Here is an 18,281-nt window from a genome sequence, read left to right as displayed (position 1 = left end):
TGTTGTGCTCTTTGGTCCGGAGGAATGTTGTTTCATTTGTACAGTTGAATGTCCTCAGTAAGAGCCTCACCTTTGTACCCCTGTGCCCACAAACCTCAGTGAGTTCCACGCCCGCCATGATGCTGGGGTCTTCTTCAGTCGCCTCTGTCTCTATACCTACCTCTTAGGCAAGGACTCTCCACCCCGCACCGATGACCCCTTCTCCGTTCTTCAACCCTGCTCCTCTTCCTGGATACCCCACCCTGGTCTTCTGCCTGCTCTGGACCTTTTCATTGCCAACAGCTGACAGGACGTTAACCGTCTTGACTTCATCTCTCCTCTCTCCAATTCCAGCCTCACTCCTTCTGAACACACTGCTCTCCACTCTCTCCACACTAATCCTATCCTCAGTAGTGTGTGGCTGACTGACCTCTACCTTGCTGAGGCCCAATGACAACTGTCTTGACACCTCCCCTTACTTACCCCTTGAACAGGACCCCACTAAGGAGCACCAGGCCAATGTCTCCCGCAGCGTTGCTGAGTTTGTTAACTCTGGGGATCTCCCATCCACTGCCACCAACCTCATAATTCCCACACCCCGCACCTCCCGTATCTACTTCCTACCCAAGATCCACTAACCTGCCTGTCCAGGTAGACCCATTGTTTCTGCCTGTTCCTGCCCCACTGAACTCATATCCACAAACCCTGACTCAGTTTTATCCCCCGGTTTAGTCCCTTCCCACCTACATCCATGACACTTCACATGCTCTGGATCTTCTCAATGATTTCAGGTTCCCTGGCCCCCATCATCTTATTTTCACTATGGATGTCGAGTCCCTATACACCTCCATCCCCACCAGGAAGGCCTCAAAGCTCTCCATTTCTTTCTGGACACCAGACCCGACCAGGTGCCCTCCACCACCATTCTCCTCTGCCTACCAGAACTTGTCCTCACTCTCAATAATTTCTCCTTTGGCTCTCCCACGTCCTTCAAACAAAAGGTGTAGCCATGGGCATTTGCATGGGGCTCAGCTACGCTTCCCTGTTTGTTGGCTATGTGGAAAAGTCTGTGTTTCAAGCCTGCACTGGTGTCCGTCCCCCACCTTTCCTATGTCCATCGACGACTGCATTGGTGCTGCTTCCTGCACCCACGAAGAGCTCATTGACTTCACCAACTTTGCCTCCGACTTCCACCCTGCCCTCAAATCCATCTGGTCAATTTATGACACCTTCTCTTTCTTGACCTCACTGTCTCTGTCTCTGGAGACAGCTTATCCACCGATGCCTATTATAAACCCACGGACTCTCACAGCTACCTAGACTACACCTTGTCCCACCCTGTTACTTGTAAAAATGCCATCTCCTTGTCTCAATCCCTCCATCTGCACAACATCTGCTCTCAGGATGAGGCTTTTCATTCTAGAACAAAGGAAATGTCCTCTCTCTTCAAAGAAAAAGGCTTTCCTTCCTCCACCATCAATGTTGTCCTCAACTGCATTTCTTCCATTTCGTGCACGTCTGGCCTCAACCCATCCTTCTGCCACCCCACCAGGGATAAGGTTCCTCTTGCCCTACAGCTTCAGCGTCCAGCACATAATTCTCCGTAACTTCCGCCACCTGCAACTGGATCCCACCACCAAGCACGTCTTTCCCTCTTACCCACTTTCTGCTTTTTGCAGGAATTGCTCTCTACGCGACTCCCTTGTCCGTTCATCCCTCCCCGCTGATCTCCCTCCTGCCGCTTATCCTTGCAAGCGGAACAAGTGCTACACCTGCCCCTACACCTCCTCCCTCACGACCATTCAGGGTCCCAAACAGTCCTTCCAGGTGAGGTGACACTTCACCTGTGGGTGTGTTGGAGTCATCTATCGTATCTGGTCCTCCTGGTGTGGCCTTCTGTATAACGGTGAGACCTGATGTAGATTTGGAGACCGCTTCGTCAAGCACCTGCACTCTGCCCGCCAGGAAAAGTGGGATCTTTGAGTGGCCTCCTATTTTAATTCCATTTCCCATTCCCATTTCAACATATCAGTGCATGGCCTCCTCTACTGTCCGGGTAACCTCCAATCTGATGACATGAACATTGATTTTTCAAACTTCTGGTCATGCCCCCCTTTCACCATTCCCGTTTCCCTCTCTCACCTTATCTCCTTAGCTGCCCATCATCTCCCTCTGGTGCCTCTCCCCTTTCTTCTTTCTTCCATGGGCTTCTGTCCTCTCCTATCCTATCCCTCCTCCCGTCCTTTATCATTTTCAACAATCAACTTCCCAGCTCTTTACTTCATACCTTCCCCCATTCCTCCCGGTTAGACCTTGTGTTTCTTTCTCCCCTGCCCATATCTTCTCACTCTGACTCCTCATCTTTTCATCTCCAGTCCTGCCGAAGGGTCTCGGCCAGAAATGACAACTGTGCTCTTCTCCATAGATGCTGCCTGGCCTGCTGTTCCTCCAGCATTTTGTGTGTGTTGCTCGGACTTCCGGCATCTGCAGATTGTCCCTTGTTCGTGACAATAAACTTGAACTTGTTTCTGCTGTAACGCAGAGCAAGAGGTGGTTAGTTTTGTGCACAGTAAGATGACACCAATAACGAGAGTAGATCAGTTCCCCCGTTGGCACAGTTTAACAGTTCGAGCCTAGTGATTATTTATCTTGAGTGAGGCCTCATCTTAACACCTCAGGAGAGTGAGAGTAACTCAGGATGTGGGGCACCATTCTGTGACGGAACTGGGATAGGATGCTTTCTGTGGAGCATTGATAAAGAGTGGTGATGGTCAATGGGGACATGCTGAATTTCTTTAGCCTCCTGACTGAGGGACATTGGTGAGCTTTCTGTGGGGCATTGATAAAGAGTGGGGACATGCTGAATTTCTTTAGCCTCTTGATTACCTGACTGGCAGACCACAGTACATGTGCTTGCAACACTGTGTGTCCGACAGAGTGATCAGCAGCACTGGGGCTCCACAGGGGACTGTCTTGTCTCCCTTTCTCTTCACCATTTACACCTCGGACTTCAACTACTGCACAGAGTCTTGTCATCTTCAGAAGTTTTCAGATGACTCTGCCATAGTTGGATGCATCAGCAAGGGAGATGAGGCTGAGTACAGGGCTACGGTAGGAAACTTTGTCACATGGTGTGAGCAGAATTATCTGCAGCTTAATGTGAAAAAGACTAAGGAGCTGGTGGTAGACCGGAGGAGAGCTAAGGTACCGGTGACCCCTGTTTCCATCCAGGGGGTCAGTGTGGACATGGTGGAGGATTACAAGTACCTGGGGATAAGAATGCACAATAAACTGGACTGGTCAAAGAACACTGAGGCTGTCTACAAGAAGGGTCAGAGCCGTCTCTATTTCCTGAGAAGACTGAGGTCCTTTAACATCTGCCGGACGATGCTGAGGATGTTCTATGAGTCTGTGGTGGCCAGTGCGATCATGTTTGCTGTTGTGTGCTGGGGCAGCAGGCTGAGGGTAGCAGACACCAACAGAATCAATAAACTCATTCGTAAGGCCAGTGATGTTGTGGAGATGGGACTGGACTCTCTGACGGTGGTGTCTGAAAAGAGGATGCTATCTAAGTTGCATGCCATCTTGGACAATGTCTCCCATCCACTACATAATGTACTGGGTGGGCACAGGAGTACATTCAGCCAGAGACTCATTCCACCGAGATGCAGCACAGAGCATCATAGGAAGTCATTCCTGCCTGTGGCCATCAAACTTTACAACTCCTCCCTTGGAGGGTCAGACACCCTGAGCCAATAGGCTGGTCCTGGACTTATTTCATAATTTACTGGCATAATTTACATATTACTATTTAACTATTTATGGTTCTATTACTATTTATTATTTATGGTGCAACTGTAACGAAAACCAATTTCCCCTGGGATCAATAAAGTATGACTATGACTATGACTATGTTGAGCGAGGAGGTAACATACATCAAAGTTGCTGGTGAACGCAGCAGGCCAGGCAGCATCTGTAGGAAGAGGTGCAGTCGACGTTTCAGGCCGAGACCCTTCGTCAGGACTAACTGAAGGAAGAGTGAGTAAGGGATTTGAAAGTTGGAGGGGGAGGGGGAGATCCAAAATGATAGGAGAAGACAGAAGGGGGAGGGATAGAGCCGAGAGCTGGACAGGTGATAGGCAAAAGGGGATACGAGAGGATCATGGGACAGGAGGTCCGGGAAGAAAGACAAGGAGGGGGAGGGGTGACCCAGAGGATGGGCAAGAGGTATATTCGGAGGGACAGAGGGAGAAAAAGGAGAGTGAGAGAAAGAATGTGTGCATAAAAATGAGTAACAGATGGGGTACGAGGGGGAGGTGGGGCCTTAGCGGAAGTTAGAGAAGTCGATGTTCATGCCATCAGGTTGGAGGCTACCCAGACGGAATATAAGGTGTTGTTCCTCCAACCTGAGTGTGGCTTCATCTTTACAGTAGAGGAGGGCGTGGATAGACATATCAGAATGGGAATGGGATGTGGAATTAAAATGTGTGGCCACTGGGAGATCCTGCTTTCTCTGGCGGACAGAGCGTAGATGTTCAGCAAAGCGGTCTCCCAGTCTGTGTCGGGTCTCGCCAATATATAAAAGGCCACATCGGGAGCCCAGTCGACTCACAGGTGAAGTGTTGCCTCACCTGGAAGGACTGTTTGGGGCCCTGAATGGTGGTAAGGGAGGAAGTGTAAGGGCATGTGTAGCACTTGTTCCGCTTACAAGGATAAGTGCCAGGAGGGAGATCAGTGGGGAGGGATGGGGGGGACGAATGGACAAGGGAGTTGTGTAGGGAGCGGTCCCTGTGGAATGCAGAGGGGGGGGGAGGCAAAGATGTGCTTAGTGGTGGGATCCCGTTGGAGGTGGCGTAAGTTACGGAGAATAATATGTTGGACCCGGAGGCTGGTGGGGTGGTAGGTGAGGACCAGGGGAACCCTATTCCTAGTGGGGTGGTGGGAGGTTGGAGTGAGAGCAGATGTGCGTGAAATGGGGGAGATGCGTTTAAGAGCAGAGTTGATAGTGGAGGAAGGGAAGCCCCTTTCTTTAAAAAAGGAAGACATCTCCCTCGTCCTAGAATGAAAAGCCTCATCCTAAGAGCAGATGCGGCGGAGACGGAGGAATTGCGAGAAGGGGATGGCGTTTTTGCAAGAGACAGGGTGAGAAGAGGAATAGTCCAGATAGCTGTGAGAGTCAGTAGGCTTATAGTAGACATCAGTGGATAAGCTGTCTCCAGAGACAGAGACAGAAAGATCTAGAAAGGGGAGGGAGGTGTCGGAAATTGAGTGAGGAGGTAGTGGCATTGGTGAGCTTTCTTGGCTGTGGCATCAACATGGTTGGACCAGGAGAGACGGCTGGTGATGTTCACTCCTAGAAGCTTGAGGCTGTCAAACTCTGCACCATTGATGTAGACAGAAGAGTCAAGGGTGCTCCCCCTTCCACTTCCTGAGGTCAATGACCAGCTCTTTTGCTGATGTTGAGGGAAAGGTTGTTGTCTTGACAATACATCACAAGGTTCTCGATCTCCTTCCTCTAATCTGACTCATTGTTTGAGATGCGGTCCACAACGGTGGTGTCATCTGAAAACTCGTAGCGGGAGTGAGAGCAGATTCTGGTCACATTGTCATGAGTGTACGGGGAATAGAGTAGGGTGCTGAGGCTGAGTTAGGCTACGGACTGAATTTCAGACTCTTCACCTCATGTTTTTAATATTCATTGCTCGTTTATTTAATATTATTATTTTGTCTTTCTTTTGAATTTGGACAGTTTGTTGTCTCTTGCGTACTGGTTGTCCATCCTGTTGGGTGTGGGTGCGGTCTTTCACTGATTCTGTTGTGGTTCTTTGAATTTACTGTGTATGCTCGCAACAAAATGAATCTCAGGGTTTGATTATGTTGACGTATATGTACTTTAATAATAAATTTATTTTGAACTTTGAATAATTGTGGCCGAGGCTTTGGTGCCTATCTTTACTGATTGTGGTCTGTTGGTCAGGAAATCAAGGATTCAATTGCAGAGGGAGGCATTAATTTCCAGGGTCCAGAGTTTGGTGATGAGTTTGCTTGGAATTATAATATCGAAGGTGGAGCTGTAGTCAATAAATGGTAGTCTGACGTTTTTGTCTTTGCTGTCCAGATGCTCCAGAGTTGAGTGTCCACTGTAGACCTGTTTTAGCGGTCGGGGAATTGCAGTGGGTTGAGGTTACGGGTGGCTGGAGTGAATGTGTTCAGGGAGGTGATATCTATCTGTTTCAGCAGTAGGGAGATTGCAGTGGGTCATAGTTGTGTGGGAGGCTGGAGTGAATGTGTTCAGGGAGATGGTGTCCACGGTAGGGGAATTGCAGTGGGTCAAAGGTGGCTGGAAGGTTATAGTTAATGCGTGCCATGACCAGCCTCTCGAAGCACTTCATGTAGATGTCAGATGTCAGAGACACTGGTCTGTCGTTGTTAAGGCACGTTATCTTGTTTCCCTTGGGTACTAAGATGATAGTGGTCTTCATAAAACAGGAGGGAACTATAGGCTGAAGCAGGGAGAGGTTAAAAATTGCCTGTGAATACTCCCACGAGCTGATCTGCACAAGATGTAAGGTCATGGCCAGGGACACCATCCAGGCCAGATGCTTGGCGTGTTCACTCTGTGGGAGACTGACCATTCCTATATAATGGTGACTGTGGTGTCCTAAGGCAGCAGTAAAATACAGTCACACCATAAAAAATAGTCCAAGTCCCCGAGTCCATGAATGTTGCAGCAGTCTGCAGTCGAATACAATATATCTTGTCTTCTGCTGAGTGAACACTGGAGGGCAGCACTGAGCCCAGCCATACCAGTTCTGGCACTCCGGATTGCGGGATCAATCAACAATGCACCGGGCCCTTCACCTGCAACGTTCCCGGTAAATGTCACAAATAATGGGAATGGGAGACCCTGGTGATACCCTCGGCAGTTCGGGTGCACTGGAGGCTGTCAAGGTGGGTGATGATATACCCATTTCCCATTGGTTCAAAGCGTAGAAGACTGCATTAAGCTCATCAGGAGGGGGTGTGCTGTCATTGGCGACGCTCCCGAGTTCGTTCTGTTGCCCTTTATATCAGGTAACACGTGTCACAACTGATGGTTGGTCTGGGACTCGATTTTGGACTGGTAATATCTCTTAGCACCTCTGATGGTTTTATGGAGCTCATAGAGTCTTAGAACGCTGCAGCGTAGAAACAGGCCATTCAGCCCATCTAGTCCATGCTAAACTGTGATTCTGCCCAGACCAATTGAGTTGCACCCAGATCACAGCCCTCCACACCTCTCCTACCCATGTACCTAACCAAAATTCTCTTCAGTGTTGAAATTGAACCTGCCTCCACCACTTCCACTGGCAGCTTGATCCACACTCTCACCACCCTCTGAGTGAAGTTATATCCTCTCATGTTCCCCTGAAACATATCACCTTTCACCCTTAACGCATGACCTTGTTCTGGTCTCACCCAACCTCAGTGGAAAAAGCCTGCTGCATTTACTCTATCTGTACCCATCATAATTCTGTATACCTCTATCAAATCTCATCTCATCCTCCTTCACTCTAGGGAATACAGTCCGAACCTATTCAACCCTTCCCAATGACTCAGGTCTTCAAGTCCCGGCAACATCTTTGTAAGTTTTCAATCTTTCCTGTAGGGAGATGACCAGAATTGCACACAGTATTCCAGATGAGGCCTCACCAACATTTTATACAGTTTCATCATACCATCCCATCTCCCGTACTCAATACTTTGATTTGTGAAGTCGCTATTGTACCAGTATTACTGCGATCTCTCAGATTGAGTATGACGTTCTCTGAAAGCAGGTGTTCCCAACTTGGGCTCCATGGGCCCTTGGTTAAAGGTAAGGCTCCATGGCGTAAAGAAGGTTGGGAACCCCTGTTCTAACGAATTGTCTGTTGGTGGTTCCTCAGGTGTCTGGGCACTACATATCTGGGATGTTAGGGTGGGTTTCCTTAATTCACCTGCCTGTGCGTGACTTTGTTTAACGGGGGAAGGCTGATGCACGGGCAGTCCCCGCGTGGTCCTCTTCAGATCAGGGTCAGGGTCAGGGTCAGGGTCCAGCGGCACGGAGCTCAAAAGAAATGGCGACCTTTCTTCGTGGCATCACCGTCTGCCAGCTCCACTGTTGAGGTCTAGGTTGGATCACTCTTTGTCTGGAACCTCACCCCTTGACCTTACTGCCATGGGTGACCCTTCCGGGAGCTGAAATCCAGACGGGGCCGCTCGCAGGACCTCAGGACCACACAAGTCTCTCCACCCCGACAAGGTGACAAGGGGATGCCACAGTAATGTGATGGTTAGTGCGACGCTGTTACAGTTCAGTGTGTTGGATTTCGGAGTTTAATTCCGGTGTCCTCTGTCAGAAAGTTAGTACTTTCTTTCCATGTAGGCATGGGTTTCCTCCGAGTGCTCCGGTTTCCTCCCACAGGCCAAAGACGTACCAGTTAGTAGGTTAACTAGTCGTCATAAATTGTCTGGTGATTAGGTTTGGGTTAAATAGGTGGATTATTGGGTGGTACAGCCCAGCGGACTGGAAGGGCCTGTTCTGTGCTGTATCTCTATAAATAGCAGGGGCTAAACGCCAGACGACACTGATCGTCAGCCTCTCCACCACAACAGGGTGATGATCCCTGGAGTTGCACTAGGGAGCGATTCCATAGTCTTATAGGAGCGGGGCGGAAGCCGTCCTTGGGCCTGGAGAAGAGAGAATTCCCAGGGCGGATGAGATTATGTTGGTAGAGGAAGTGCGAGTTGAAAGGGAACGTCACGGTTGCCGGATCGTGCGGCTGTCAAGTGAGTGTGGGCACTGAACGGTGTTTTCTCTGATACCTCCATCTGCTCTGGTATAAATAGACTGTGGGTGAAGTGATACTGTTGCTTGTGTAGATGGGTCCGAGATACCAGCAGGCTGAAGACTTCCTCCAGAGACCCAGCTCAGCTGTCAAAGGAAACAGCTATGCTGTAGATAAGTACGGAGCAGATCTGGTATGTCACCAAAGACACTCACAAATTTCTACTGATGTGCTGTGGAGAGCAGTCCGACTGGATGCATCACTGTCTGGTACAGAGGGGTGACTGCACGGGATTGGAAAAAGCTGCGGAAAGTTACAAACACAGCCGGCTCCATCATGGGCACTGGCCTCCCCAGCACCGAGGACGTCTTCAAAAGGTGATGCCTCAAAAAGGCAGCATCCATCATTAAGGACCCCCATCACCCAGGACAGGCCCTCTTTCCGTTGCCACCACCAAGAAGGAGGTACAGGAGCCTGAAGGCACACACTCAACGATTCAGGAACAGCTTCTTCCCTTCTGCCATTAGATTTCTGAATGGATGATGAACTAATGAACACTAACACACTATTTTCTTTTCCTCTGTTTTTGTCGTACAATGTGGAATGCTGCAAGTCTGGTTCACAGATTTATTAGCTGTTGGCGGGGAAGCTGCGTGGCCTCGGCCTCAAGCCGCAGCGTGGCCTGTTTACAGCTGCCCAGGAGAGAGGCATTGGGGTCAGTGCCCAGGAGAGAGGCATTGGGGTCAGTGCCCAGGAGACTGGCATTGGGGTCAGTGCCCAGGAGAGAGGCATTGGGGTCAGTGCCCAGGAGAGAGGGATTGGATTCAGTGCCCAGGAGACTGGCATTGGGTTCAGTGCCCAGGAGACTGGCATTGGGGTCAGTGCCCAGGAGAGAGGCATTGGGGTCAGTGCCCAGGAGAGAGGCATTGGATTCAGTGCCCAGGAGAGAGGCATTGGGGTCAGTGCCCAAGAGAGAGGCATTGGGGTCAGTGCCCAGGAGAGAGGCATTGGGGTCAGTGCCCAGGAGAGAGGCATTGCAGTCAGTGCCCAGCAGAGAGGCATTGGAGTCAGTGCCCAGGAGAGAGGCATTGGAGTCAGTGCCCAGCAGAGAGGCATTGGGGTCAGTGCCCAGCAGAGAGGCATTGGAGTCAGTGCCCAGGAGAGAGGGATTGGAGTCAGTGCCCAGGAGAGAGGGATTGGAATCAGTGCCCAGGAGAGAGGCATTGGAGTCCGTGCCCAGGAGACTGGCATTGGGATCAGTGCCCAGGAGAGAGAGATTGGAGTCAGTGCCCAGGAGAGAGGCACTGGAGTCAGTGCCCCAGGAGAGAGGGATTGGAATCAATGCTCAGGAGAGAGGCATTGGATTCAGTGCCCAGGAAAGAGGGATTGGAGTCCATGCCCAGGAGACAGGCATTGGGGTTAGTGCCCAGGAGACAGGCATTGGATTCAGTGCTCAGGAGAGAGGGATTGGGGTCAGTGCCCAGGACAGAGGGATTGGGGTCAGTGCCCCAGGAGAGAGACATTGGAGTCAGTGCCCAGGAGAGAGGGATTGGGGTCAGTGCCCTAGGAGAGAGACATTGGAGTCAGTGCCCAGGAGAGAGGCATTGGGGTTAGTGCCCCAGGAGACAGGCATTGGATTCAGTGCCCAGGAGACTGGCATTGGGATCAGTGCCCAGGACAGAGGGATTGGGGTCAGTGCCCCAGGAGACTGGCATTGGGATCAGTGCTCTCCACCACAGTGCCGGGGGCGGTGTGGCACGGTGACAGCCTGGATCCGGTACTGCCGTCCGGTGTTCAATTGCAGACTGCTGTCACAGTCGTGGACTGAGGGACTTGGACTATATTGTTTTGTGTGTGACTGCGTGTTTACTGCTGTGTTATACGTGGCTTGTGCTGTGTATTACTGTTGGCAATGAGTCTCACAATTTGGCACTGTTTCATTTAGCTGTCTTCATGGGTATTTGCCTATGGTTGAATGACAGTTCTTAATGACTTACCTTCAACCACTTGGCTCTTGAACCAACCAACAGAACGCTAGTCACTACAGCTTAGCAACAATAAGACCACTTTGATCTCTTTGTATTAAAATTTACTTCCTTTTTGCCCTAGTTCTTTCTTGTAAAATTTATATAATATTTAGGTTTAAAATATTTTATTTAGTGAATACAGTATATCTGATGCTATCTATGGCGCTAGCCTACCCACCATCAAAGGCATATTGTATATTCAGAAAGATGCTGGAAAAGAGTCAGTAACACCATGAAGGATCCCACCCACCCTGCTCATGGACTGTTTGTCCCACTCCCATCAGGGAGGAGGCTACGTAGCGTCCACGCTGGGACCACCAGACTCAAAAACAGTTCCTTTCCCCAAGCAGTGAGGCTGATCAACACCTCCACCCACTAACCCACCCCTCCACACCCCCAACCACCACTACTTTATCATTTCCTGTCAGAGTCACCTTATGTACAGACACTCCTGTGCCCAGTGTCACTTTATGGACATACAATCAATCAGTGTATATGAGATCTCTTAAGTATTTATATTTATTGTGTTTTTAAAAAATTATTGTGTTCTTTATCGTATTGTATTTTTGGTGTTGCATCAGATCTGGAGTAACAGTTAGTTTTTTCTCCTCTACACTTGTGTACTGGAAATGAAATTAAACAATCTTGAATCTTGAATCTGTGGTAATAACTTTGATTTGTTCCACAACGGAGGGACTGATTCCTCCAGTTTGTCCTTTTTTTTGCACATTGGTTGTTTGTCAGTCTTGGTGTGTAGTTCTTAATTGTTCTGTTGCTGTAGCCCATCCACGTCAAGGTTTGACATGTTGTGCGTTCACGGATGCTCTTCTGCACACCACTGTTGTAACGAGTGGTTATTTGAATTACTGTCACCTTCCCGTCAGCTTGAACCAGTCCGGACATCCTCCTCTGGCTCCTCTCACTAGCAAGGTGTTTTTGCCCACAGAGCTGCTGCTCACTGGATGTTTTTGTTTGATTTTTTGCACCATTCTCTATAAACTCAAGAGACTTGTGAAAATCCAAGGAGTTCAGCAGTTTCTGAAATACTCAGACCACCCCATCTGGCACCAACAATCATTTCACAGTCAGTTAGGTCACATTTCTTCCCCATTCTGATGTTTTGTCTGAACAACAAGTGAGCTTCTTCTCTTGTAAAGTTTAGTGGGGATTGTCAGTTGAACCAAAGGTGCATTTCGGCCACTAACTGAAGTAGAGTGTGGCGCAAAGAGACAAAGTAAATACGACCCAAGAAATTCCCCCCAAGAACTCAGATAATATCAAAAGGTCTAATGCTTTTCAGAAAGTCAAATGTGCACTTATATGCATTACAGTGACAGAGATAGACTAACAAACTTTCCATGTTAAACTGTGTCTGTCCCAGAGATCTCCGTTTGTCCATCAGATGCTTCCTGTGCACCTCATAGGTACTGAATTCAAACAATATATGCTGCACCGTTTCTTGGAAAGTGTGTTCCTGTAACATGCATATTAATTTTGAACAAGTAATTATTCAACCTAGTGTAATAGGTTTCAGTGTAACTTCTTCGCTCCTTTTATACTCATCTCCCAGTTGAGTTCCCACCATCCCCTGAATTTTATACAAGCGCCAAACTGGACCTCTTGACCACGCCTGCATGCTTTTACGCCTTGAGTTGCTGCCACATGATTGACTGATTAGATATTTGCATTACTGAGCAGGTGTGCCTAATAAAGTGGCCTCTGAGAGTACGTACTTTGATACTAAATTTAATTCGAGTTTAACTCCTGACCACCGTTTTCGTTGTTGTTTCCCCGCAGGTCTGCGTGACAGTGGGACCATGGACTGAGTTGGCGAGCGAGGGTGTGTGTGTGTGTGTGTGTGCCCGTGCATACGCCAGGCGCCATGACATTGGAGGAGGGGGCATTGAGCGTCCAGGACTGGCTGGGGGCCCTGCATCTCGATCAGTATGCGGACATGTTCACCCAGCACGCCTACCGCCACCTCGCCGACTGCTGGGAGCTCAGCGGGGAGGACCTCTCCCGCCTTGGCGTCCACTTGCCCGGGCATCGCAAGCGCATCCTCTCCGCCCTGAGGAAGGGGCCACCGTCGCGGAATCCCCTGACCGCTGAAGCGACAGTGGATGACGTCAAGGAGAAGCCCGTCCCGAGAAAGAGGAGCGTCTACCCCTACCAGGCCCGCCCACCGGCCGAGGAGACCTTCCTTCCCCCCATCCCACCCCGGCATGGACTGGGGGGCCCTCCCAAGAAAGTACAGCCTGTTCCCCGTCCTCGAGTACGACCCCCACTGGTGGGGGATGGACTGAGGGAAGATCCGCCCGTGCTCCCGCCACGCCAGGACACGGAGAGCAGGGGGCGGCCCCCACCTCTGCCAGCCAGGCCTCTGCCCCGACTCCAGGATCGGGAGACCAGTGTGGACTGCAGGTGAGTGGCGGGTTGGTATCCATCCCGGGACACTGGGTGCTTCGGGCCAGAGGCTGGCAGAGGCAAAGGGGAGGCCGTCAGTGTGTTATTGTCTCCTGTAACGCGACACAGACCGCGTCTGGAGTGTTGTGGGCAGTTTCAGGTCCCGTATCTAAGAAAGGACGTGTTGGCGTTGGACAGGGTCCAGAGGAAATTCATGAGAATGATTCGGGAATGAAAGGGTTAACATACGAAGCGTGCTTGATGGCTCTGGGCCTGTACTGGTTGGCGTTTAGAAGAATGTGAGTGGAGGCGGGGGGATCTCATTGAAACCTATTGAATATTGAGAGGTCCTGATAGAGTGGATGTGGAGGCGATGTTTCCTATAGTGGGGGAGTCTAGGACCAGAGGACACAGAGGGACGTCCATTTAGAACAGAGATGAGGAAGAATTTCTTTAGCTGGAGGGCAGTGAATCTGTGAAATTCATCGCCACAGGCGGCTGTGGAGGCCAAGTCATTGTGTATATTTAAAGCAGAGGTTGACAGGTTCTTGATTAGTCAGGGTGTCAAAGATTTTGGGGAGACGACAGAAGAATGGGGTTGAGAAGGTGATAATGGCCTAATTCTGCTCCTACCCCATATGGTCTCATGGCTTGGGGATGGTGATAAACGTTTGTTTCTGTGCTTTCATGGAGGGCGATGGTCCGGGTGCGGGTAAAGGGGATGAGGCGGACTGGATGGGCCAAATCAGAATCAGGTGACGTATGTTGTGATATTTGTTTTTAGGACAATACATAAAAAAACTGTTGAGAAATATGAAAAAACAGGAAGTGGAAAAAGACAAAATAGTGAGTAGCGTCCATGGGTTCGTGGACCATTCGGAAATCTGATGGTGGAGGGGAAAGAAACTCTCCCTAAGACGTGGAGGTGGAGGAGGAGGCTGCTGTAACCCTGCCTTGATGGTAGCAATGAGAAGAGGGCAGGTCCTGGGTGATGGGGTCACCTCCTTCAGTCGCTGCCTCTTGGAGGTGGGGATGCTTGTGCCTATGGAGCCCCGTAATCCTGTGCGTTGGAGCCTCCGTGTCAGACAGTGATGCCTGCAGTCAAGGTCTCCATTGTACATCAAATGTGCATCATTACAGCACAGTACAGACCCTTCGGCCTGTGATGCTGTGCCCCACCTTTTAACCTACTCTGGGATCAATCCTGCCAAAGGGTTTCGCCCCAAAACAGCGACTGTTTACTCTTTTCCATAGATGCTGCCTGGCCTGCTGAGTTCCTCCAGCATTTTGTGTCTGTTGTTCGGATTTCCAGCAGATTTTCTCTTGTTTGTGGATCAATTTAACCCTTCCCCCCCACATAGTCTCCATTTTTCTATCATCCATATATGCCTATCTAAGGGTCTCTTAAATGCCCCACTGTCTCTGCCTCTACCATCTCCCCCGGCAGGGTGTTCCACACACCCACCACTCTGTGTGTAAAGAAACCAAACTCTGATACCCCCCCTACGCTTTCCTCCAATCACGTTGAAATTGCTTCCCTTGTATTAGCCAATACTGCCTTGGGAAAAGCTGCTGCCTCCCTGTACATCTGCAGAAATTTGCGGGAGTGTTTGGTGATACACCAAATCTCAGCAAACTCGTAATGAAATATAGTTTCTGTTGTGTCTTCGTTGTGATTACATCACTGTGTTGAGCCCAGATTAGATCTTCAGAGGTGTTGATATGCAGGAACTTGAAGCTGCTGTGCCCTCAATGCGGACTAATGTGTGTTCTCCTGACTCCCTTGAATAGAAAAGCCTACAAAGAGTGGTGGATACGACCCAGTCCATCACAGGTAAAGCCCTTCCCTCTATTGAGCACATCCACAAGGAACACTGTCACAGGAAAGCAGCATCCATCATCAGGGACCCCCACCACCCAGGCCGTGCTCTCTTCTCACTGTTGCCGTCAGGAAGAAGGTACAGGAGCCTCAGGTCCCAAACCACCAGGTTCAGGAACAGTTATTACCCCTCAGCCATCAGGTCCCACACCACCAGGTTCAGGAACAGTTATTGCCCCTCAACCATCAGGTCCCACACCACCAGGTTCAGGAACAGTTATTACCCCTCAACCATCAGGTCCCACACCACCAGGTTCAGGAACAGTTATTGCCCGTCAACCATCAGGTCCCACACCACCAGGTTCAGGAACAGTTATTACCCCTCAACCGTCAGTCCCACACCACCAGGTTCAGGAACAGTTATTACCCCTCAACCATCAGGTCCCACACCACCAGGTTCAGGAACAGTTATTACCCTCAACCATCAGGTCTCACACCACCAGGTTCAGGAACAGTTATTACCCCTCAACCATCAGGTCCCACACCACCAGGTTCAGGAACAGTTATTACCCCTCAACCATCAGGTCCCACACCACCAGGTTCAGGAACAGTTATTACCCCTCAACCGTCAGTCCCACACCACCAGGTTCAGGAACAGTTATTACCCCTCAACCGTCAGTCCCACACCACCAGGTTCAGGAACAGTTATTACCCCTCAACCATCAGGTCCCACACTACCAGGTTCAGGAACAGTTATTACCCCTCAACCATCAGGTCCCACACTACCAGGTTCAGGAACAGTTATTACCCCTCAACCATCAGGTCCCACACTACCAGGTTCAGGAACAGTTATTACCCCTCAACCATCAGGTCCCACACCACCAGGTTCAGGAACAGTTATTACCCCTCAACCATCAGGTCCCAAACCACCAGGTTCAGGAACAGTTATTACCCCTCAACCATCAGGTCTCACACCACCAGGTTCAGGAACAGTTATTACCCCTCAACCATCAGGTCCCACACCACCAGGTTGAGGAACAGTTATTACCCCTCAACCATCAGGTCCCACACTACCAGGTTCAGGAACAGTTATTACCCCTCAACCATCAGGTCCCACACTACCAGGTTCAGGAACAGTTATTACCCCTCAACAGTCAGTCCCACACCACCAGGTTCAGGAATAGTTATTACCCCTCAGCCATCAGGTCCCACACCACCAGGTTCAGAAACAGTTATTACCCCTCAACCATCAGGTCCCACACCACCAGGTTCAGGAACAGTTATTACCCCTCAACCATCAGGTCCCACACCACCAGGTTCAGAAACAGTTATTACCCCTCAACCATCAGGTCTCACACCACCAGGTTCAGGAACAGTTATTACCCCTCAACCATCAGGTCCCACACTACCAGGTTCAGGAACAGTTATTACCCCTCAACCATCAGGTCCCACACTACCAGGTTCAGGAACAGTTATTACCCCTCAACCATCAGGTCCCACACTACCAGGTTCAGGAACAGTTATTACCCGTCAACTGTCAGTCCCACACCACCAGGTTCAGGAACAGTTATTACCCCTCAACCATCAGGTCCCACACCACCAGGTTCAGAAACAGTTATTACCCCTCAACCGTCAGTCCCACACCACCAGGTTCAGGAACAGTTATTACCCCTCAACCATCAGATCCCACACCACCAGGTTCAGAAACAGTTATTACCCCTCAACCATCAGGTCCCACACCACCAGGTTCAGGAACAGTTATTACCCCTCAACCATCAGGTCCCAAACCACCAGGTTCAGGAACAGTTATTACCCCTCAACCATCAGGTCCCACACCACCAGGTTCAGGAACAGTTATTACCCCTCAACCATCAGGTCCCAAACCACCAGGTTCAGGAACAGTTATTACCTCTCAACCATCAGGTCCCACACCACCAGGTTCAGGAACAGTTATTACCCCTCAACCATCAGGTCCCAAACCACCAGGTTCAGGAACAGTTATTACCCCTCAACCATCAGGTCCCAAACCACCAGGTTCAGGAACAGTTATTACCCCTCAACCGTCAGTCCCACACCACCAGGTTCAGAAACAGTTATTACCCCTCAACCGTCAGTCCCACACCAGCAGGTTCAGGAACAGTTATTACCCCTCAACCATCAGGTCCCACACCACCAGGTTCAGAAACAGTTATTACCCCTCAACCGTCAGTCCCACACCACCAGGTTCAGGAACAGTTATTACCCCTCAACTATCAGGTCCCATACCACCAGGTTCAGGAACAGTTATTACCCCTCAACCATCAGGTCCCACACCACCAGGTTCAGGAACAGTTATTACCCCTCAACCATCAGGTCCCACGCCACCAGGTTCAGGAACAGTTATTATCCCTCAGCCATCAGGTCCCACATCACCAGGGTCAGGAACAGTTATTACCCCTCAACCATCAGGTCCCACACCACCAGGTTCAGGAACAGTTATTACCCCTCAACCATCAGGTCCCACACCACCAGGTTCAGGAACAGTTATTACCCCTCAACCATCAGGTCCCACACCACCAGGTTCAGGAACAGTTATTACCCCTCAACCGTCAGTCCCACACCACCAGGTTCAGGAACAGTTATTACCCCTCAACCGTCAGTCCCACACCACCAGGTTCAGGAACAGTTATTACCCCTCAACCATCAGGTCCCACACTACCAGGTTCAGGAACAGTTATTACCCCTCAACCATCAGGTCCCACACTACCAGGTTCAGGAACAGTTATTACCCCTCAACCATCAGGTCCCACACTACCAGGTTCAGGAACAGTTATTACCCCTCAACCATCAGGTCCCACACCACCAGGTTCAGGAACAGTTATTACCCCTCAACCATCAGGTCCCAAACCACCAGGTTCAGGAACAGTTATTACCCCTCAACCATCAGGTCTCACACCACCAGGTTCAGGAACAGTTATTACCCCTCAACCATCAGGTCCCACACCACCAGGTTGAGGAACAGTTATTACCCCTCAACCATCAGGTCCCACACTACCAGGTTCAGGAACAGTTATTACCCCTCAACCATCAGGTCCCACACTACCAGGTTCAGGAACAGTTATTACCCCTCAACCGTCAGTCCCACACCACCAGGTTCAGGAATAGTTATTACCCCTCAACCATCAGGTCCCACACCACCAGGTTCAGAAACAGTTATTACCCCTCAACCATCAGGTCCCACACCACCAGGTTCAGGAACAGTTATTA

The 18,281-nt window shown here is 50.1% G+C and overlaps 1 protein-coding gene across 4 annotated transcripts in view; it reads left to right on the top strand.

Annotated features, from left to right (window-relative positions):
* The window catches only part of LOC134349807 (arf-GAP with Rho-GAP domain, ANK repeat and PH domain-containing protein 1-like), a 310,918-nt gene that overhangs the window by 76,035 nt on the left and 216,602 nt on the right, over window positions 1–18,281 (top strand). For all 4 annotated transcript variants that reach the window (XM_063054705.1, XM_063054704.1, XM_063054701.1 and 1 more), the window contains one exon: window positions 12,611–13,234. In XM_063054705.1, coding sequence (XP_062910775.1) covers window positions 12,696–13,234 — 539 coding nt within the window. In that variant the 5' untranslated portion in view covers window positions 12,611–12,695. The remainder of the gene's footprint in view (window positions 1–12,610; window positions 13,235–18,281) is intronic.

This window comes from Mobula hypostoma, chromosome 7, assembly GCF_963921235.1.
Source record: "Mobula hypostoma chromosome 7, sMobHyp1.1, whole genome shotgun sequence".
Taxonomy (NCBI): domain Eukaryota; kingdom Metazoa; phylum Chordata; class Chondrichthyes; order Myliobatiformes; family Myliobatidae; genus Mobula; species Mobula hypostoma.
Note: the sequence above shows the minus strand (reverse complement) of the source record. Positions and strands in the feature narration are given on the sequence as shown.